This window comes from Artibeus jamaicensis, unplaced genomic scaffold (assembly GCF_021234435.1).
Source record: "Artibeus jamaicensis isolate MK-2021 breed Jamaican fruit bat unplaced genomic scaffold, CSHL_Jam_final scaffold_1019, whole genome shotgun sequence".
NCBI lineage: Eukaryota > Metazoa > Chordata > Mammalia > Chiroptera > Phyllostomidae > Artibeus > Artibeus jamaicensis.
In genome coordinates, this window is record NW_026522025.1 from 15,805,290 (window position 1) to 15,829,197 (window position 23,908).

General features: G+C 37.9%; 2 protein-coding genes across 2 annotated transcripts in view; one reads left to right on the plus strand and one right to left on the minus strand.

The window, feature by feature from the left end:
- Positions 1-1,468, plus strand: part of IL23R (interleukin 23 receptor) — a 64,011-nt gene extending 62,543 nt beyond the window's left edge. Inside the window, exon 11 of the mRNA XM_053655491.1 lies at positions 764-1,468. Within this exon, the coding sequence (XP_053511466.1) occupies positions 764-1,402 (639 nt within the window). The 3' untranslated portion in view covers positions 1,403-1,468. The remainder of the gene's footprint in view (positions 1-763) is intronic.
- Positions 1-23,908, minus strand: part of CUNH1orf141 (chromosome unknown C1orf141 homolog) — a 200,771-nt gene that overhangs the window by 160,651 nt on the left and 16,212 nt on the right. The window lies entirely within an intron of this gene.

A 23,908-nucleotide genomic window follows, 5' to 3' on the forward strand; every position in this document is an offset into this window, starting at 1 on the left:
TTTTTGAGGGCTCCATGCAAAGATGACTCCATCTCCAAACACCCCACTTCCTAATACCATTATATTGGGGGTTAGGACTTGACATATGAATTCTGAAGAGACACATTCAGTCCACAGCAGACAGCTGTAATTTTATGATTGTGTTGGGTGGGAGCCAGCCATCACCTGGAAAGCCTTGATACCTTTTCTTACCCAGAATAATCATCAGGCTTTTATACAAATGAAAATCTTCTTCATCCAACCTCCTGACCATCACAGACATGTCTGAACTGGGAACAACCTTCAGAACCTCAACTCAAGCCACTTCATACAACCTTAGTCTCAAATGGAAGCAAAATAGGATTCTCCCCCTCCCCTTTTCTTTTCCATTTACACAACCACACATTTTCTTATAGTAAGTCTCCATAATATCAACAAGTAGTCCAACATATTTCAAAATCCAAATTTCAAAAGGCCCTGAAATAATATGCAAGTTAATATGTAAAATGCTTCTTTCTGTTTAAAATTTTTTAATTCAAGAGATATGCTTGAGACATACATTATTTGTATTATTTATTTCCTTTAGTCTCCTCATGGGAGAATTTAATAAAGATTTGAACCTGAGCAGGAAAACAAAGGAGGAAATCATATGAGAAGATAAACAATATGAGAAAAAGAAGAGAGAAAGGAAAGTTATGGGAAATTAGAATTCCAGTCCTTATTCAGTTATGCAGCTGACATTTAATGTTTTTTTGTAAACTAAAACAATATTTTTTCTTTCCAGGAAAAGAGTGAATTTATGAATAATAATTCCAGCGAAGAGGTTCTGTATGTCGATCCAGTGATTACAGAGATAGAAATCTTTCTCCCAGAAGAACACAAGCCCATGGACTGCAAGAAGGAAAAGAAGACAGGACTCCTGGAGATGAGGGACTGCTTGCCAGAATCACTGCTCACCAATACAGTTGTGTATATTCCTGATCTCAACACTGGATATAAACCCCAGACTTCACACTTTCTCACTGAGGAAAACCATCTCAGCAATAATGATGAAACACCTTCCTCAGCTCCCAAACTAACAACTGCTGATTCCTCAGACCTGGGGAAAAATGCTCGGTTTCAAAAATATCCTAATTTTGCTCTTTCTGTCTCAAGTATGAATTCGCTACACAATACACTATTTCTCGAAAAATTAAGCCTCATTTTAAATCGAGGAGAATGCAGTGCTTCTGACATGCAAAACTCGATAGAGGGGGAAACCACCATGCTTTTGGAAAATGCTTCACCCAGTGAGACTATCCCAGAACAGACGCTGCTCCCTGATGAATTCGTCTCCTGTTTGGGGATCATGAATGAGGAGTTGCCATCTATCAATTCTTATTTTCCACAAAATATTTTGGAAAGCCACTTCAATGGGATTTAATTCTTGGAAAAGTGTAGTCAAAATCAATGTGAGAAAGCTGCCTTGCAATCTGAAGCTGAGTTTTCCCCTCTACCTAAATTTAGTTCTGCTCTTTTTTTTAAAATTAGAAAATTAAGATCCAAAGGTAAAACATATACTTCATGGTCACAAGAGCAGCAGGAATATTAGGAATACCTCCTGCATTAAAAAAAAAGTAGCTATACTCTTTTCATTTTCCCTCAGTACAAGGCACAAATCTCTCTGTTGTATGAAGGATAAATAATATAAAATACATGATAGTGAAGTAAATGCTGAAAATAGTTATTCAAAGGTGGCCTCAGAATCAATCATCTTGACACAGCATTTGTGATGGTCACAGTTAATAATGGCTGAGACTAGGGAGAAACTCTACCGGCCAACCAGGTCAATGCTGAAAGGTGGGTGATCTTAAAAATATGAAATACATATTAAGCTAAGAAATTCTGATTAATTTTTCTGATTAATATTTTTTAATCCATGAGAAAAATTTTTTAACGATCAGAATAATTTGAAACAGGATAGCTTACCCACTGAGTTTCTCTTTCTCTTCTAATAGTTGTCAATAATAATTTACATTCAGATTAAATAGTTTAATTTTGTTATAACAAATCAAGCAGTTAATTAAAAAAGAAGGACCAGTTGCCTACCATGTGTTTAGCACATGAGCAAGCCATTTTGTTTTGGTTTTGGCTTTTTTTTTAAATAAAAAAGAGACATTTAATAAAAATAAAATAAAGAAAAGATAGCCCTGGCCAGTGTGGCTCATTTGGTTGAAGTGTTGACCTGTAAACCAAAGGTCACAGATTTGATTCCTGGCTGCATCACACATTTAAATCGAGGGCTCATCCCCGGTCGGGGTGCATACAAGAACAGTCCTCAGATGGGGCCTGTATGAGAGGCAACCATTCAATGTTTCTCTCTCCTGTCGATGTTTCTGTCCTTCTGTTCCCTTCTCTCTCAAGTCAATAAGGACATTCTTGGGTGAGGATAAAAAAAAAAGCGAAAAGCAGTTTTGTTGTCATTAAGTGTCCCCACGAGGAAGATGACCACACATCCTGGTTTTCCTATTTTTTTGTCCCAGTGTTAAGTACGATCAGTGCACCCTTTCACTCTCAGAAGCATCTCATTTGGATGATAAATTATATGGTCACTGCATCTGTGAGGACTGTTTAATGTTCCGCATGTAAGTAGTTTATCACAAGTCATCTCTTTTTTTAAATTTGCATTGACAATCCTCTTTATTTTACTTTATATTATTTACTAGACATTTTGTTCCAAAAATGGAAAGTTACTCATCAAAATGTAAAAAACATATTCCTGCTATGAGATTCTATTTTATTTTTCCTAAATTATATATGTATTAGTTGTACTTTACATATTCTGAAAGTATATTTTAATCACTACTGAAATACCAACATTAAATATCTTGATTTCTAAAAGATCGATCTATGCCTTTGGTTTGTTCTTCTCCAAAGGGAGAATAGTATATAATGAAGCAAAAAGGCAGGTAATATTTGAGATAGAAATTAAAAAAGATTGAGATGAATCTTTGATGTTTACCAACATGATGACATCTGTTAACATGCGAAGAATATATTCTTAGTGTATTTCAATATAATTGTAATCTGCCCCACATCATAAAATCTTTTGTCAAGCTTAAACAATTGCAGCATTGGCCCTGGTTGGGTGGCTCAGTTGGTTGGTGGAGCATCATCCCTTGGACCAAAAAAAGTTGCACATTTGATTCCCAGTCAGGGACCATACCTAGGTTACAATTCTATCCCTGGTCTGAGTGAGTGTGGGTGGCAGCTCTCCATCTATGAGTCTGTCCCCATTTTTTTGTTGGTCCAGTTTGTTCATTAGATTCCACATATGAGTGAAGACATATGGGATTTTTCTTTCTCTGACTGGCTTATTTCACTCAGCAAAATGTTCTTTAGATCCATCCATGCTGTTGCAAAGGGTAAAATTTTCTTCTTTTTTACAGCCAAGTAGTATTCTATTATGTAATTGTCCCATAGTTGTTTTATCCACTCATCTACTGATGGACACCTGAGCTGCTTCCATATCATGGTGATTGTAAATAATACTGCAATGAACACAGGAGTGCTTATATTCTTTCAAATTAGTATTTTGGTTCCTTCAGATATATTCCCAGCAGTGGGACTGCTGGGTCAAAAGGCAGATTTATTTTTAATTTTTTGAGATATCTCTATACCACTTTCCACAGTGGCTATACCAGTCTGCATTCCCACCAACAGTGCAAAGGGTTCCTCTTTCTCTACATCCTCTCCAGCACTTGTGGTTTTTTTGGATTTATTGATGATAGCCATTTGACGGTTGTGAGATACTATTTCATTGTGGTTTTAATTTGTATTTCCCTGATGATTAGACATATTGAGCATCTTTTCATATGTCTATTGGCCATCTGTATGTCCTCCTGGAAAAAGTGTCTGTTCAGGTCCTTTGCCCATTTTTTAATTGTGTTGTTTTCTGGTGTTGAGTTTTATAAATTCTTTATAAATTTTGGGTTTTAATCCCTTATCAGATATGCTGGCAAATATGTTCTCCAATTCTCTGCATTGTCTTTTTATTTTCTTGATAATTTCCTTTACTGTGCAAAAAAATTTTAGTTTAATATAGTCCCCTTTCTTTACTTGCTTTTGTTTCCTTGCCTAGAGAGATATGCCTGATAAAAAATTGCTACAATCAGTGTCTGCGATTGCTGCTTATGTTTTCTTCTAGGATTTTTATCATTTGGGGTCCTACGTTTAAGTCTTTGATCCATTTTTAATTTCATCTTGTGTGTGGTATAAGGAGGTGGTCTAGTGTCATTTTTCTGTGCATATCTGTCTAATTTTCCCAACACCATTTATTGAATAAACTATCTTTAGCTCATTGTATGTGCTCACTTCCTCTGTCAAATATTAATTCATCATAAAGGTGTGGGGTTATTTCTGGGCTCTCTGTTCTGTTCCATCCATCTGTTTGTCTGTTTTTAGGTCAGTACCAGGCTGTTTTTATTACTTTGGCCTTATAGTATAGTTTGATATTAGGTAGCATGATTCCTCCAATTTTGTTTTTCTTTCTCAGGATCACTGTCGCTATTCAGGGCCTTTTGTGGTTCCATATAAATATTTGAAATATTTGTTCTAGTTCTATGAAATATGTCATTGGTATCTTGACAGGAATTGCATTGAATCTATAGATTGCCTTGAGTAGTATGGACATTTTTATTATGTAAATTCTTCCCATCCACTTATTTGTATCTTTCTCAATTTCTTTCTTCAGTGTCTTATAACTTTCTGTATATAAGTCTTTTACATCCTTGGTTAGGTTTATTCCTTGGTATTTTATTCTTTTTGAAGTAATTGTAAATGGGATTGTTTTCTTAATTTCCCTTTCTGTTTGTTCATTATTGGCATATAAAAATGCAACTGATATCTGGATATTAAGTTTGTATCCTGCTACTTTGCTAAATTCATTTAACAGTTCTAGTTTCTTGGTGAACTCTTTGGGGTTCTCTATGTACAGTATCATGTCATCTGCAAACAAAGACAGTTTTACTATTTCCTTTCCAATTTGAATGCCTTTTATTTCTTCTTCTTATCTGATTGCTGTGGCTAGGACGCCCACTACTATGTTGAATAAGAGAGGTGAAAAGTCTTGTTCCTGATCTTAAGGGAAACACTTGTAGTTTTTGCCCATTGAGTAGGATGCTGGCAGTGGGTTTGTCACATATGGCCTTTATTATGTTTAGGTATGTTCTATCTATTCACATTTTTCTGTAAGTTTTCATCTGCAAATTGCTGTAAATTGGTGCTGGATTTTATCAAGTACTTTTTCTGAATCTATGGATAAAATCATGTGGTTTTTATCTTTCTTTTTTTATGTGGTGAATCACATTTATTGATTTGCAAATGTTGTACCTACCTTGTATTCCTGGAATAAATCTCACTTGATTATTGTGTATGATCTTTTTGATGCATTGCTGTATTAAGTTTGTTAATATATTGTTGAGGGTTTTAGCATTTATGTTCAGCAGGAATATAGGCCTTTAATTTTCTTTTTTTGTTGTTGTTGTTGTTGTGTCTTTATCTGGCTTTGGAATTAGGATACTGCTAGCCTCATAAAATAAGTTTGGGAGCCTTCCCTCCTCTTGAATTTAATGAAATAGTTTGAGAAAGAGAGGTGTTAGTTTCTCTCAGAATGTTTGGTAAAATTCACTTGTGAGGCCATCCAGTCCAGGGCTTTTGTCTGTTGGGAGTTTTTTAAATTACAGCTTCAATTTCACTAGGTGTAATCTGTCTATTCATATTCATTGTTTCTTCCTTATTTAGTTTTGGAATATTGTATGTTTCTAGGAATGTATCCATCTTGTCAGGGCTGTCCAGTTTGTTGGCATATAGTCATTCATAATATTTTCTTACAATCCTTTGTATTTCTTTGTCATCAGTTGTTATTTCTTCTCTTTCTGATCTTATCTATTTGGGTTCTTTTTTTTTCCTTGTTGAGTCTGGTTAAAGTTTGTCAATCTTGTTTACCTTTTCAAAGAACAAACTCTTGGATTCATTAATGTTTTGTGTTTTTTTTAAGACTCTATTTCATTTATTTCTGCTGTGATCTTTATTATTTTCTTCCTTCTACTCACTTTGGGCTTTGTTTGTTGTTCTTTTTTAAGTTCCTTTAAGTGTAAAGTTAGAGTATTTACTTGAGCGTTTTCTTGTCCTGAGATAAGCCTATAATGCTATGAATTTCATCTTAGGATTGTTTTTCGAGGATCCCACAGATTTTGGATTTTTGTGCCATCATTTTCATTTGTTTCAAGGTGTTTTTTGATTGCTTCTTTAATCTCTTTGTTGACCCATTTATTGTTTAATAATGTGTTGTTCAGCTTCCAAGTCTGTGTATTTTTCAGTGTTCTTGTGATTTCTAGTTTCATAGCATCGCGGTCTGAGAAGATGCTTGATATGATTTCAATCCTCCTAAATTTATTGAGACTTGTTTTGTGTCTTAATATGTGCACTTGAAAAGTACGTATATATTCTATTGCTCTGGGGTGAAATGCTCTGAAGATACCAATTAAATCCATTTGATCTAATGTGTCATTTAAGGCCTCTGTCTCCTTGTTGATTTTCTGTCTGGAAGATCTATCTATTGAATTCAATGGCATGTTAAAATTTTCAGCTATGCCTGTATTTCTGTCAATTTTTCCTGTGATGTCTGTCAAGATTTGCTTCACATATTCAGGTGCTCCTATGTTGGCTGTGTAAATATTTACTAGAGTTATATCCCCTTGTTGGATAGTTCCCTTTATCATTATGTAGTGTCTTTCATTATCTCTTACTATGGCCTTGGTTTTAAAGTCTATTTTTTTCAGATACAAGTACTGCTAACCCAGCTTATTTTTTTCTTTCCATTTGCATGAAATATTTTTTTCCATCACTATACTTTTAGTCTGTTTGTTTCTTTCTATCTGAGATGGGTCTCTTGGAGGCAGGATTTATATGAGTCTGGTTTTCTCATCCATTCAGCTACCTTATTCTTTTGGTTGGTGCTTTAAGCCATTTACATTTAAGGTGATTATTGATAGATGTGTATGTAGTGCCATTTTATTGTTAGACTGTTTTGCTCTATTTTTTAATTTCCCTTTTTCTTAAAGCAAGACCTTTAACATCTGTTGCAGTACTGGTTTGGTGCTAACAAAACCCCTAGACAAGCTTTTTCTTGTCTAGGCAGCTCCTTATTTTTCCTTTGATTTTAAATGATAGCCCTAGTGAGTTAAGTAGCCCTTGGTTGTAGGTCCTTGCTTTTTATCACCTTGAACACTTCATACCACTCCCTTCTGGCCTAAAATGTCTCTGTTGAGTAATCAAATGACAGTCTAATTGGTGCTCTCTTGTAGGTAACTACCTGCTTCTCTTTTGTGACTTTTAGCATTTTCTCCTTGTCTTTAAGCCTGTCATTTTTATTATGATGTGTCTCAGTGTATGTAGGTCTCTTTTGGTTCAACTTGTTTGGGACTCTCTGAGCTTCCTGAACTTGTGTGTCTTCCTAATCTTTTTCCATCACCAGATTAGGAAAGTTTTTGGTCATTATTTCGTCACATAGTTTCTAGATCCCTTGTTAACTCTCTTCTCCTTCTGGTATTCCCACGATGTGGATGTTGTCATGCTCTATGTTGTCTAAAATGTTCCTTAAGCGTTCTTCATTTAATTTTTTTCTTTTTGTTGCTCTGCCTGGGTGGTTTTTTTCTACCTCGTCTTCCAAATCACTGATTCGATTCTCTGCTTATCTAACCTATTGTTTATTCCTTCCAGTATATTCTTTACCTTAATTATTTCATTCTTTATTTCTTTCTGGTTCTTTTTTATGGTTTCTGTCTTTTTCATGCTGTTCAGTATCCTTATACTCATTACTCTAAACTCTCTATAAGATAAATTGCTTGCTTACATTTCATCTCCTTCTTCTGGAGAATTCTCTTGTTCTTTCATTTGAGGTCTTTGTCTTCCCATTTTGGCAGCTTCATTGTAATTTCCACCTTAGTTGTTAAACTAATCAGCTGTTAAACTGATCAAGCTGTAATCAGCAGCTTGGCTTAAGCTCCATAGGGTGGGGCAGAGAAATTCCTGTGGGCAGGATGATTGCTTCCCCTGAGGCCAATGCCACCTGGAGAGGAGTGCTCTGCTTGAGGGAGATGGCTCCTGCAGTTTGGGGAATGACTCAGCACAGGGACCCTGGTGGCTGTTCTTTCAGTTCTCTCCCCAGAGCCACCAGCCCCAAACTCTCAAGTGTCTTTAGTCCACTCTGCCTTCCCTCTGCCAGAGCTCAGGGTAAGTGGCTGCAAACAAAATTTTGTGCATTGGCTCTTTAAGAGACTCTCTGCATCTCTAGCCATCTCTCCCTGGTAGAGAAAAAACCTGCTGCTTTTCATACCTGGGTGTTATCTAAGTTCCTTTCCAACTCTGATGCTATAGGCTGGGGAGCCCAACTTGAGGTTTAGACCCCAAACTTCTCAGGGGGGATGCACTGGCTGCTGAAGTCTCTCTCTGGAACTTTAGTTGCCATTCATGTGAGCCCAGCCAGTCCTCTCGTGCCTCCTCCACACTCTCTACCAGTCACGCTGTGGTAAAGTGGTTTCTTCTGTCTGTCCGTGGTTATAAGTCTTCTCTCTAGCTAGTGTTCAGTTGGTTATTCAGGAAGATTTCACTACAATTTAGTTGGAATTCCAGATTGGTCCTTGGAGGAAGTTAGTGTAGTTTCCATTTACTTCTCTACCATCTCGGATCTCCAAATCATTGCCTTTCAAGAAGATTACATTTTAATGGGGTAGGAAGTGAAGATAGGGCATGAGAAGAAACAAGGAAAAAATTAAGAAGAAAAGTGCCAGATAGTAAGTGCTGTGTAGAGAGGTAAAATGGGATAATGTGATAGAGAGCAATTTGGTAGTCACTACACAGGGCAAGTCTCTTTCAAAAGGGAACGCTGACATTGCCATTTGAATCACAGGTAGGGAGCCAGTATAGGAGAATGGGCTTGCCACTGATAAGTTGCTTCTGTAGAAAAATTCTCCAGTGGCTAATATCTCTACTCTTTTCCTCATGTTCATGTTGCCCCAACCACACTCCCTGCCACCTTTCTTTACCTCAGCCAGAATTTTCCATAGATTTGGGGGACAAGTGTGTATCTTTTCATCTCACCCTTGGGCTTATTATTAACTTGAGTCTCACAATCTTTGTAAGTTGCTGCTTTTTAAATGAATATGTTGTGCTTCTTGGTGTGGGTGAAGGAGAAGGAAAAGCTTTCCACGATACCATTGAGAGGGAAGAGGAGAAGAGAAACACAAAGAAAGAAAGGCAGATTAATTCTCAGTAATGCTGAAGCCAGATGGAATGTCATAATTCTGGATAATTCTAAAACATCCAATTTTCTCTTGTTTTAGTATCTTCCTTTCCCCTTATCTCCCAATACCCTCTCCCCTTTATTTTACATAGAAGCAGTGGAGGAGGCACAGTTGAAGTACAGTTTTGGGGTGTATGTCTGTGTTTATCCTTTTTAAATTTGGAATTTTTTTACAAATAAGTAATATTTGATGGTGTAAGAAGGCTTATGAGTTTTAGCATGTGGCTCTCAGGTACCAGGGGTTGCTGTTTGGCCCTGCTAGTACAATAAGAGAGTGTTTTCAACTTCTTTTCTTATATTTTCAGCCATCCTCTCTTTGATATAAAGGCAGCACATGACCATGACATAGGGCAGAGTTTTCATAAACAAATTTTAGCAACTAAAATGAAATATGTTACAGAAGCCCAAAATGTAAAACAGGTGAAAGCAAGTCTCCCATTAGGACAGAGATTGAAGGTCATGTCTGAAACAGCCTACACATACAGAGTGAAAATCGAAGGCTGCAGGGTGTGGTTCTCTCTTCCACACCTGGGTGATCTGGATCCCAGCCCAGCCTTGAGAAGCCAGGACCTCAGGACTGAACCAGTGTTTCCATCTCAGCCACAGCCTGCCAACCTAGGCTAACAGAACCACAACTCCCTCAAACCTTCCTACACCCTTAATGACTTTATAACAAGGACTTTTTCTTAGAGGTTGCTAATAGAAGCAGTACTACATGCAATAATTAACTTGTTTCTTTCCAATTGCTTTATCATAAATGTCTGGGTTTAGTTCAAGTTTATGTTCTTTTTGTGATCAATGAGTATAAAATAGTGTGTTGTGAACATTGTTAGATTTTATAACAGCAAAGATTGCTGAATTGTGCTGTGGTTTATCTCTGTATAAAGTAATAATACCAATTATAAGAGGTGATGTTTTAATGGGCAATGTTATCCGCTTGGCAAACACAATTGATTTAAAATAAAACAAGTGATTAAAAACAATTTATGGAGCTCTCTCGGGTAAAAGCATGAAACCAATATAAAATAATTGGATTCTGATTCATGGAGTGGATCGTGTATTACTTTCTTGGATGCCGCACTTAAGGCAATTTCATACAGAACTATAACAAAGGTTTGATAGAATGTTATTACGTCTCTTTCCCACTGCTAAGATTACACCATTAAATTCCAATTAATGTTTCATGTTAGGACTCTCCTAGTCATTTTGCTAATTTCACTTTTCAACCTACTCTGCATCTGTTTATCCAGAATTTCCATCAGCTTTCTGAAGATGCATCTCCTTTAAGTTTATGTTCAGGAACACAACTTATTATCTAGTTTTTCTAATTAGAGTTTAGCAATAAATTAAGAATTTATTCTAAAATGGTTTGTTTTTGTTTGGGATAGTAAAAACATTCTGGCCTAGGTTTTTGAGGAACAACAACAACAAAAAAAACTAAACTAAGCAAATGTTGGAGAAGCAGTACTTCCCTGAGATCCTTGGTTCAAAAATTCAAGCGAAACAAAATGCTGTTTCTAACCTCACAGGCATGCCTAAAAGCAGTGACTGTCAGAGCACAGGAAGGAAACCATGAACAGTCAGACGCTGGAACCCAAGAGTGAGATACGGAAGTTCATAAACCTGACTGTTTTCTTTCTGTGTACATCCTGCTTAAGAATTTTATTAGAAGTGAGTGCGAGAGAAAGAATAAAATATAACAGTAAACATTTAAATAGTACTTTTAAGCTACACAGTAATTCATTTTAAAAAAGTGTTTAAAAAAGTCAAAGTGATACCTATATAAATGGAGTGAGAACTGACCGTTTTCCTGCCCACCCCAGCTTCCCATGTCCCATTCCCATCATAATAATAATTCTCAATAAATCAGAGTTTTTCTTTCAAGTTTTTTTAATGTTTAAAATGTGGTATTGCTCTGTAGCTTTCTATTTTCACCTTAAAATATGTATTGAAATCTTCACATGTTGTTATACATAGCTTTATCTTATTCTTTGAACAGTTGCACGGTATTCTATAGAAAAAACTTATTATATTGACCTATTCTGGATTTTTTGGTTGTTTCCAATTTCTCATTATTATACCTACACCTCTAATAATTGCTCTTATATACACCTTCACACCATTAAGTCAATGTAGCGGGAGGGATAAATGCCTAAATGTATAAAGCAAGAAGGGGGATATGAGGTACATGAGGGGAGAGGCAGGAAATGGCAGGAGACTTGGGTAGCAAAGAGAACATAAAGAAGCAGAACTAGATGACCCCAGAGCATGTACTTTTAGATAGCACAGGACTGCTCGTGTTTACCTAGTAAATAGCACCAGCCCTACCTAAATTCCTATCATAACCCTGCTCCTTTGTTTTAGTGTTCAGAATTTCACAGTAAACACAAAAAATATATACTCATTGGAGACTGGCTGATGTGATACTTATTCCAAACCTCTTCCTACCTGGATTTAAACAAAATTCAGTACTTGTTTTACTTTGGGAGTCAATGTAGGTGATTTATTTTCTTAGCTGGTGAAATTGAAATTCACACTTTTTAAATGAGGAGATTAGGACCTTAAGCAGCAGCCAGCTGCCTAATATTTGCAAGTTCATTTTTCCTTTTATTAGTATTATTATGCATTCCATTTAATGTACTACTTTGGAGATTTCACTTAATTGAATAGAGGCAGCATATTAAGAACCCTGTGAGAGATGGGAAGGAGCTTGCTAAAGCCCAGAGTAATGCAGAAAAGCAATTATAATGCAAAAAAAAATGTTTTAGAAATATAATAGATGATAGAGTCAATCTATCCTCATGACTTTAATGAAATGATTTCTAAAAGCACTCTTTAAAACTCTTATTTTTCCATTTTGCTTGTTTGTTTTACTAAGCAATGGAAATCCTCATTTAGCAAAAAAAATTTACAGAAAAGTATGTAAAATTACAAATATAAATAATGGTGCAATAGGTGGGCTAACCTTTCTTCTTTTATTTTCCATTAAAGAGCCTGAAATAAGAAACAATCAGGGGCTTGAATTTTGAATCTACCACATGCTAAGTGTGTGACCTTGAACAATCACTGGAGTCTGATATTCTCTCTCTTTGTCCTATTTTCTTGGACAGGATACTGAATTTGGTGTACCTTACTAAAGACGATTTGACTGAGTTGACTACTCTCTCCTTCCTGAAATACTTTTTGCACTTCACTCCGAGAACACTACAAGCCCATGACTTCTTTCTCTGAGCACTCATTCTCAGCCTCCTCTTCTGGTTTCTCCTAGCCTCTCTGTCACATGAACATTGGCGGCCCCATAGACCAGGCCTTAGTTTCTCAGTGATCTCATCCATTCTCGGGGCTTTAAGCACTATCTGTGTGTCATGAAACAGATCATCCCGACCTTTACCATCAAATCCAGACTCATACATTCAACTCGCCTTCTGACATATCCATTTGCACATCTTCATACCTATAAGAACCTATATGAGATCATCTCTCAAGCCTCTCCACTCACAAATATCTCTATCTCAGTCAATAGTATTGCTGTTTTCCCCGTTGCTTGCAAATCTAGATGTTATCCTTAACCTTTAATGCTATGACTTGTCATATCTACACTATTAGGAAACCCAATCCACCTTATCTTCGAAATATGTCTAGAAACTAAATTACTTTTTACTGCCTCAACTCAACCACCCTAGTTCAAACCACATCATCTCCGGCCTAGGTTATTGCAAAAGTCTCCTAAGGTCCATCTTTCATAGAGACACCAGATGGAACTAGATGATCCTGCTAAAACAACACTTATCCAAAACCTGCCAATGGCTTCCATCCCACAAATAATAGCAGTTCAAGTCACTACAGTAACCTATGAAGCCATATCCGATTTATCTCTATCCCACTGGCCATGTAGTAAGCACCTCTAGGATTTTTTTTTTTGGATGCATTTTTTTGAGACTGCTGCATTGCCCAGCAGTACATTACCTTTAAGCCTTTCCTGGTCACTCTATCTAAAGTTGCAAACCTCACACCCAAACTTCCTACTCTGCTCCTCTGCCATTTATTTCATACACACATCATGTTCATTGTTGCTATAAGATAAGACCCAGGAGCACAGGAATTTTATCTCCTTTTGTTCCCATAAATCTTTAATGCTTAGAATAGTGCCTGGTACATAGTGCTCAATGAATGTTTTTAAAAATGAATGAATAATAGATAATGACCCAATCTATTAATTCAAATCTGCTTCTAATGAGAAAGAAAACAATACTACACAGCCCTGGCTGGTATAGCAGCTCAGTGGATTGAGCTCAGGCCCACAAACCAGATGATTGCAGTTCGATTCCCAGTCAAGGCACATGCCTGGGTTGCAGGCCAGTTCCCAGCAGGGAACACACAAGAGGCAACCATACACTGATATTTCTCTCCCTCTCTCCTTTCCCTTCCCCTCTAAAAGATAAGTAAATAAAATCTTTAAAAAAACAATACTACACAAAGGCAGCAAAGAACTTTGAGACCTCAGTGCTGTTTCTGTGGTTCTTCCGTAACACTCTGCTATTTGATCACCATCATTATTGTTTCTCTTTAAACTGCCCCTGGATAGCTGATGCAAAAGCAATGATACGCCATAAAAATTTGCATTTTCTTTTTAACTGCATGCTTTTATTTCCTCGGATTATTTCAACATGATAGTTATTTTCACCTACCTTTTTTTTTTTGACCAAAGCCCTTACTTCAAACAGATTCAAAGGGATTCTACCTCTTCAAATAGATTCAGGAGTTAATAACACTTCAGTGGACAAATGGTATCTTTCATTTCCTTGGGAAGAAACATTTCTAGCAATCACACTAATTAGTCAGCTCTTTGGCTAACAGGGACAAAAAAAAAACATGTGGTGTGTTTGGTCAGACAAAATGACCCAACAAACAAGTGTACTCACTTTATAGAATACTAGTTAAATAGTGTGCTAGTAACACCCTACAGCTAAGTCTAAAAGACCAAGCATTCTCATAGTTGACAGGAAATTTGGTGTAAAGATATGTTGTTAAATTCTACCTGAAACAGTCCATATACAATTCACACTATTTATTTACTTCCTTCCTTATTTATTTATTATTGTTTTCAATGCCACCTACTTTTGTTTTGACATGAAGCTGGGGCTGGCTGGGTGATACGTGCAGAGGTAGCAGAGCTGGGGCAGACCTCACCTTCCTGACCCCCAGCCCAGGGCTCTCTCACGACCTGTACCAAATGAGCTGCTTAGAAATGGACCCGTAGTTCCCATCTGCCTGAATGTTAGAATCACCTTGAGAACCCAAAATACCAACAAAAGATGACTGAAACCTGATCACTGCATCCAGCCTCATGGATAGTTTTATAGAGGTTTACCAGGGGGATTTTATGTACTGCCAGGGTCAAAAACCATTAACTTAATTGTTCCTCCTTGTGAAAAGGAACTTTCTGCCTTTATACACTATTATTTATACCCCTAATCCTTCCATCACCGCTTTTTCTCAGGGACACTAGATGCCAATCCATGGAAGCCCCTTCATCTCACTACTCCCCATCTACAAACTTGCTTTCAGCCATCCTGTCTCCTTGCTTTCATAAGATCAAAAAGGTACACCTTTCCCCTCTCAGGCTAATCTTTTCACTTGGGGTTGTACTCTCCCCCTCATCTTGTGCCTCCTTAGGGACTGGCTGTAGTTTTCTATTTATCTATCATACCCATCTTATTCTTATTTACCAGTATCTGGCTCATAGTAAATGTGGTAGAGATTTCTAATGTTCTGTTCAGCATCCATTCTCGTGTTCTTACTAACAGCCCCTGTATTATTGAAGCATCAATGGACCTCATGGACGTTCACATCTTCCAGCCTTCCCTGCCTGACACTAGGTGTGGCCATGCAACTGAGTTCTGTCCAATAAGGTACACTTAGGAGCTGTTAGAGGGATTTCTAGAAAATCTCTTTAAAAAAGGAGACAGATGAATGGAGAGCATTTCCCCCTCCCTCTTCCTCCTTCTTTATGACTGGGAGTGGACATGATAGCTAGCACCACAGCACCCATTTGGGACCATATGTGATATGAGGACAAAAGCCATTCACTGTGGATAGCAGAGCAGAAACATGGAAGAAGCCCACATCTCTGGTGATTTGGGGGAGCTCTCCTGAAATGCTTTTCTCTCCTTTTAGATGAGACAAATGTTTTAAAATCTCTGTTATTGGTAATCTTGTTATTTGTAGCTGAATTAACCCTAATGGATGCAATAGGTAACTATAGGTTAGTTTTTCAAATAAGGGATGGAGTACACCCCTCTGGTGCTCATCTATCGTCTCCCCAGTTCCCCTCTGCGGGGAACTGTCCTCCTATCCATGTTCCTCCAGAGTCTCCCTGGTCATCTGGCTGAAGCCGATCGGTGTGGGGCGCCCTACTGCAAGCCTGGCCTGTCAAAGGCCTTCCCCAGGACATGACTCTGGCCATAACAGTTGGACACCTGACCTAAGCTGACCTAAGCTGATCAATCAAAGATTTCCCCCAGGAACTTTGGAGAAACAGAGACTCTCTCTACTGAAAGAGTTTTAGATGCGAAGTTCCAAAGCTGTTGTCGGTCATGTTTTTCTCCATGTGGCCAGAATAAAAGAAGGATGGTCCGCATACAGAGCAAGAAGAATAAAGAAATGAAGACAAAAAGGTAATGAGAAGAGGTAGAATGGGAAGCCTAAAGGCATCTAAGTACCTGATTTTAATTGCTAACAAAGTTCAATCATATTCATGACTCACAATTAATGAGAAACCTTAATAATAGTCTTCCTTTTTGCTTAAGCTACTTTAAGTTGTTATTTATAATTTGAGTCCTAATTAACACAACCATCTAGACTTAAAAAGAAAAAACTGTATTTTGCTTCCAGAATGTATATGATTTTCTTTTAATAATGAGTAGCAAGGATACTGTTTGTTTTTATTTTACACATCGTTTACCTAGAATTGAACAGTTACTACTATGCAAAGATATATTTGGAGCTAACTGGAGTTAGCTCCAAAGTTAACTGGAGTTAAGCCTCAAGCCATCCTGATAGCTGCTCTCTACATCGACATCTTTGCAATTACAGACAGAAAAATTGGCAATAAATGCAATTGCTTCAAGAAAACATCACGTATTTTTAAAAGCCTGTGAGTATTGGATTGCACTATTAACTAACTGTGTATCCTAACTGGAAGTTTAAAATGGAAACAAAGTTTTGATATTTTTATTCTTAAAAATGATTATAATTTTTAGCTTTCCATCTCAATAATTATGCTTAGATAAAGATACTGCACATTATCTAATTTAATCCCTTTAAATTACATGACTGACTTTCAAAATCTGAGTAAAGTATGGCTAACCAAAATGTTCGACTGACCATATACAAATTCTTTTCTATGTCTACGTAAATGAAAAATCTTTTGCACAGCACCAAGTTTAATGTGGTATAGCATGTAAAAGATAAAACCTCTCATCTGTGTTTCTGCAGAAACCAGGTAACCTTGTCATGAACTAGGGAAGAAATGACTCAAGTATCACTGCCCACATTTCCTGCTGTGAGCAGACTTGAGGGCTCCCCAGTGTCATAACCATTAACACACGAACTTGACAGTAACTAAATCTCAGTGCACAAATTGAAAAAAAAAAGTATCTGTTATACACGAGTTCTATGAATTCATAGCTGGCTCTCTCCATACATTATTTAACTTCCCAAGGACGGTGGTATATTATTAGTTCTTTAGTGCTGAGGAAACTGAGTCAGAGAGATGAGGCATCTTGCCAGGGCACCTCACTCATACCATGTGCCTTTCTCAGCACTGTGCCCTGCTGTGGATTCCTCAAGGTACGGAAGCTGCTGTTTAAATTGCTTCTTTTAATTAGCCTTTGCCATGCCAGACTAGAACCTTGGTAGTAATAATTGTATATGCCAAGAATATAGCAGTTTACCAAGAGTATATTAAAGTCAGCAAGTGTGTGGAATAGACAAACTACTAAAGGCATTCCTGTGAAACATTTTCAGCAATAACAAATTATTTAAAATGGTTTGACCACCCAATGCAACGTGTGATCCTGGACTGAATTCTGTGCCATCGGCAAGTATAAGGGGAGATTTGCTGTCCAGATATTATTGGGACAACCAACAAAATTATAATATGGGATGTAGATTATGTTTAAAATGCTGTGTCACTGTTAAATCTCCTGCATTTGATACCTGTGCTGTGAATAGTTAAAAATATATCTTTATTTACAGGAAAACATACTGCAGTACTATAACTAAAAGGCCATTATATGTGCAATCAACCTCTCTCAGATAACTTAGTAAAGATACTGGGGAAGAAAAGAGGGAGGGAGGGAGAGAGAGAAGAAAAAGAAGGAGAAGGAGGGAGGGAGGGAGGGAGGGAATAAAAGAGGAAACGGAAGTGACAAAATATTAATAAAACAGTCTGGAAAAATGTATACAAACATTCTTTACGTGTATTGTTTTCATAGTTTTTTGTAAGTTTGAAATTGCCTTAAAATATAAGGTTAATAAAAAAGAGCATTAGCTTTAGACCCAGGAGTCCCGGATTTCTTATTACCCATCTGAGTGACATTTGCCATTTCACATAGCCTCTCCAAATCATGTAAAATGCAGAAGTGATTGGTTTTAACTGTGGATGGGCATTCCATTAGGTGACTAAACCTCAGCTCACCCATTACCCTGCACTGGGTAGTTTTGACTTTTCCTCATTACACACAGTACTACAGTAAGCAGCTGTATACATTCTTCCTTGTGCTCATGTGCAAACTTATCTGAGAGTTGATCTACTTGTATGAACAGGGATAAACTCAGGAATATAAGATTAAGTGAAAAAAGCCCAGTCCAAAAGGATACATTAATATGATTCCATTTATGTAAATTTTAAGACATTAAAATACATGATAAAAGGACAAAAAATACTGGATTCATATGCACCAACTTCACCAGAACTTACCACCAGGGGGAGGGAGAAGGAAGAGCATGGTAAGGTGGGCTTTAGTGATATCTATAATACAATGTTTTATTTCTGGGGGAGGGGAGGGAACCAGAGTAATAAAAGGGTTCAGTTAAAGAATATCTCAATCCCTTACAGCCCTAATGGTTCCTATTTGAGTTAGATTTGTAATCTTAAACTTTATAACCTGTAGCCTGTTTATGAGTGTGTGAAGACAATTTAACAGAAATCAGCAAGTACATATTAAGAAAATACTTAAACAGAGCACTGAGCTACCTACCAGGTAGTAAGAAGTAAATAAAATATGGTTTGGAATGCTTTGAAGGAAAAAAAGACTCTGATGTTGTATTAAAGAAAAAGCCTAGTTAATCATTTCCTTGAGATAATGGAACTTAAGCAACAATTAAAGGAGGTAATGAACATGGGAGTAAGGGCGGGCTTTAGTTAGCAAAATGTTTTTAGCTATTTATTCCTGATGTGAAAACAGGAGCTTTTCATTCTTGGCATTGTTGGCTCAGCGAACCGCCTAAGGAAGTTACACCCCAAAAGGAAGCATGTTATTATTACATTGCAATTGACTGGTTCTGCACTAATAGCTACAATGGAATTGCCCGTTTTGAAACTGCAAAAAAACAGAAGCAAAGGGGAAATATTTTTGACTCAGGACTGGTATGGTTTAAACTAGAATGAAGTGGAAATGTACTAATTAGCCAGTGAATTTCTGCAACTCAATAACCAAACTGGATAGTTCAAGCAAAACGGGCATCTATTGCTGGGTACATGCCATGACAGCAAACCAGCTCTCTCTCCCTTCACAGGGTCACTTCACATAAAAATGAACAAAAGATGAGCTTATTCATGAGGCCTCTTCTGGACCAAAGAGTAGAAAACCTGACTCACGAACTTAAATGAAAATAGGAATTTATTGGACAAGGTAACGACAAAATTTAGGCATAGATCTAAAGCCGACCTTGACCCAGGAGCTAAGGCTATATGGCATTGATTCAATTTCTTCCCATCCCCTGGCTTGTCCTTCTGTTATGCTGGTTTCATTTTTAGGCTTTTTAAAAGATTTTATTAATTTGTTTTTAGAGAGAGGGGAAGGGAGGGAGAAAGAGAGAGAGAAACATCAATGTGTGGTTGCCTCTTGCACATCCCCACACTGGGGACCTGGCCTGCAACTCAGCCATGTGCCCTAACTGGGAATTGAACCTGCAGCCCTTTGGCTCGCAGGCCGGCCCTCAATCCACCGAGCCACACCAGCCAGGGCGACAGTATGAGAGAGGCTGAGGCAAAGCCTGGGGTCCTCTGCTCTTCTCCCAGACTCACTCAGCATCATTTGAATAAATGTCGAACAGTTATTTAAAAACCATCTCCCTGAAGAAGTACCTGCTTGTGGAGCCTGTGTATCTCAGTCTAGCTCTCATCAGAACACCCTGAAACGCTAACCTCTCTCCTTAATTGCCACTGATTTTACTCCCATGTCAGGTGAGACATTCTTGCTGCGTGTCTTATATTTCCACAATCAGAGCACATAGTACATAGTATTTCTGCTAACATGTTCAGTTGTCCATCCTACCTTCTGGACCATAAGTTCAAGGTGGGTAGGGACAGTGTCTGTCTTATTTATCCTTGTGCCCCTTTTCTCTAGAACAGTGCCTAGGACAATATTTTATAAATAGCTGTTAATTGAGTCAACAAATATAGTAATAGTTAACATTTTTGCCATTGTCAGATATTTAAATTTTAGCCATTCTGGTGGATGAGTGGTGGCATCTTATTTGGCTTTAATTTGCATTTCCCTGATGACTAATGAGATAGAACATCTGTTTGTGTGTTTACTGGCTTTATGAGTACCTTCTATATTAGGTGACTAGTGCAGCCATAACACAGTACTACAGATTGGGTGGCTTAAACTGCAGAAACCTATTTTCCCACAATTTTGGAGACTAGAAGTTTACTATCAAGGTGCCAGCAGGATTGGTTTCTTCTGAGGCCCCTCTCTTTGACTTGTCGGTCGCTGTGTTCTCACATGGTCTTTCCTCTGAGGCGAATGTATCCTAACTTCCTCTTATAAGGACACCAGTCATATTAGATTAGGGCCCTCCTAATCACCTCATTTTAACTTAATTACTTCTTTAAAAATCCCATCGCCAAACATAGTCATGTTCTGTCCTGGGGGATGAGACTTCTAGACATGAATTTGGGAGTGGGGCACACAACATATTTAACTTTTTTTTGGTAGAATCACTTAAGTTCTCTTCTCTTAGCCAATTCATAATACTCAACCCACACCAGGCACTTAAAGAACTATCATTGATGGAATGGATGCCTGAATCTTTTATGGCATCTGACAAAGGACAAATGAGTATCTTCCCAAGCTGACCCACCCTACATTTTAGCTCATTCTCTATGAATCCATCCCATGAATCCTTATGTCCCACAAAAATTGCTCAAACCTTCCCAAACTCAACCTGCACCCTAACTCCTCACTCCAAACCACACAATTTCGTCTCCCCCAATGGCTTTTCCATACTCCTTTGGGACTGCCGTGTTTCTGCTCAACCTTCCAGATCCACCTTGAGCGTCAGATCCCTGTGACTCTGTCTTGATCCCTCAGCATGAGTCAGTTTTCTGATTATTCCCAGGACAGTGAGTACATTCTAAAATTTACTATTGTACATATGCTGTTTTTTAAAAATATCTTTGTATCTGTTTTCTTCACCAAAATGGGAAAAGATTGAGGACATTAAACATCTACCCATCTTGGTATTTTCGGCAACTGGCACTATAAATGAATGGTTGAATGGCTAAACAATTAATCAAATATGGGATTTAGGAAGATTAAACTGGCAAAAGAGTAATTAGGAGTATAATATAAAGGCAAGGAAGACCTGATGCCAGTAGTGATGATAGAAGTACTACTAAGAATACCAAGGTGGCAAAGTTAAAAAATTTGATAACTAAGCAAAAGTTAAGGAGAGACAAAAAACAAAATAACTCTGCCAATTTTATTCCATTGTATACCCCTTTGAAAATCTAAAGAAAGCTAAGAATATTCATTCCTGGAAAAAAGGCACATATGCTTATTCACAAAACCTTTTTGCATGTTGAATCAGAAGATTCCTTTCTGGTTCATGCACTACTCCTTTAAAGTTGTAAGATTAACCAACCTATGAACAACCTGAAAAGCAGCTTAGAGGAGTGAAGGGAAATTGGGTTGTGAGAATACAGAAGACCTTATGGTGTGCATGGTCTAGAGTAGTTTTACTACCCTGGAGAGACACTTTGAGGAGCATGACATGTGTAACTTCTAAGGATGCTAGAGCATATTTGAATTCTGAGGCACTGTGATGTCACAGCAAGTCACTCAGTTTAGCTCAGCTGAGTGCACAGCAAATGAAACTTGACTTCTTTATATGCTGGCCTTAACAAAGCAAGAAAGGTCAGCTTGTGGAATAGGTTACTGCAAACTATGAACCCAAACAAGCATTTCCTAATGTGAGAGTTAATAGATTCATTTGTCTTGAATAGCAAGTTTGCTGTGTTGAGTTTGAAACACTAGTGGGCCACAGAAGCAGAAATGCTCATTAGATGGTTGAAATGGTTATTGGAAAAGAAACTAAAATGGTGTTGAAGATTTGAGAGTCATTCCTGCTGAAGTGTGAATGTCACATATGTAAGTATGAGATTACCAAGTGCAACAGGCAGAATTCTAGAACAGCTCCATGATTGCTGCTCCCTTGTACTGATATCTTTGTGTAATCCTCTCCTCTTAAGTGTGGGTGGAACCTGCAACTTGTTTCTAACCAGTAGAATAAGCTAGAGGTGATAGGATATCACTCCTGCGATTGTTATCTTATTTGGCAAGGGTGAAGGTATTTTGCAGATGTAATAAAGGTCCCAAATCAGTTAACTCTGAGTTAATTAAAAGGAGTTATCTTGGTGGACCTAATCTAATCAGAGGAACTCTTTTAAAAGAGAGACTGGGACTCTGCCTGAGTTCAAAGAGGACCTCCTGCTGGCCCTGAAGGAACAAGCCCCCATGAATTCTACAGCTGCACAGAAATGAATACTCCCAACAGCCCTGTGAGCTTGGAAGAGGACACCAAGCTTCCAATGAGGTCACAGCCCTGACAGACAGCTTGGCTGCAGCCTTGTGAGACCCTGAGCAGAGATCAAGCTAAGTTGTGCCTAGTCTCCTGACCCACCAAAACTGTGAGATAATAAATATATGTTGTTCTAAACTGCTACACATGTGGCAGTTTGTGATGCAGCAGTAGATTTTAATACAATATGAAGAGGACCAAAGAGGGTAAAAAATTCTGACATATATATGAGGCCTGTCCAGAAAGTATTCAGCTATGTACTATGAGAAACAGAGACATTTATTGAAGAAGATACAAAATACAAGAAGCATTGTCTGTAGGACAATGATGCCTCAGTCCCCTTCAAAGTAGGCACCTAGGGACCTCACACAGTTCTAATCTCCATCAGATGCCCGGTTGGATTTTCCTGAATCTCACTGATGGTCTAAAATCTCTTCTTCCCTTTCAAAGGTTATTTTAGTTCTGGGAAAAGCCAGAAGCTGCAGGGTGTCAAATCTGGGCTATAGTGAGGCTGAGTCACCTGGGTGATTTGATGTTTCACAAAAACTGTATACAAGACATGATGCATGAGCAGGTGCATTATTGTGGTGAAGCTGCCAATTACCAGTTGACCGTAGCTGCAGCCTTTTGAATAATCCAAATAGTTTCCACAGAAGAATGTTCAAAATTTGATGCAGATTTGTTACTTTACTCACTCAGCCATTTTGAATGTGATGACCACACAGTATACATGCTCACTCAACGGCCGTCTGCTGACACCATTGAAGTCGTCATTGTTCATGCATGCGCATTGCACTCCACTCTCCTTGGCTGCCAGGTTACGTGGATGTTGTACAAACCATTCTCAATATGTTAACAATGGCTGAACTTTTTCAAGACGGACCTCGTATATAGCTGCATTTGAGTGACTGGGAAAGGATACAGAGTCAGTAATGGGTATTAAAAGAGGGTGGAGGTGAGGCAGTGTCTTGTTGCAGCTGCCATAACAAATGTACCAGAGACTTAAACACAAGGGTGTTTAAGTGAAGAATGACTTAAACAACAACATTTATTTATCACAGTTATGGAGCCTGGAAGTTTGAGACCAGGTGCCAGCATGATCAGGTTCTGGTGAGAGCCCTCTTCTTGGTTTCCTCACAAGGAGAAGGAAGAGCTTGGGTCTACTCATCCCCTCTTAAGGGTACCAATCCCATCACAGGGGTTCTCCTCCCATGACCTCAGCCAAACTGAGTTACTTCCCAAAGACCCCTATCTCCAATAACATAACATGAATTTGGGGGCAACACAAACATATTGCCCTTAGCAAATGGAGACTTCTAGATAATAACAGAGAAGCTGGTACGGGAAACTGTTTCTAACCCTAAACATGTAGAAATTATGAATATTAAATACTTGTTTAAAATATGAAGCCAAGCCAAAAGCAAGAATAAACAACCCCATTTGCCAGAAATGAAGGGAAGCCTAAACTAAGAGTATGAAGTAGGAGCTAAAACA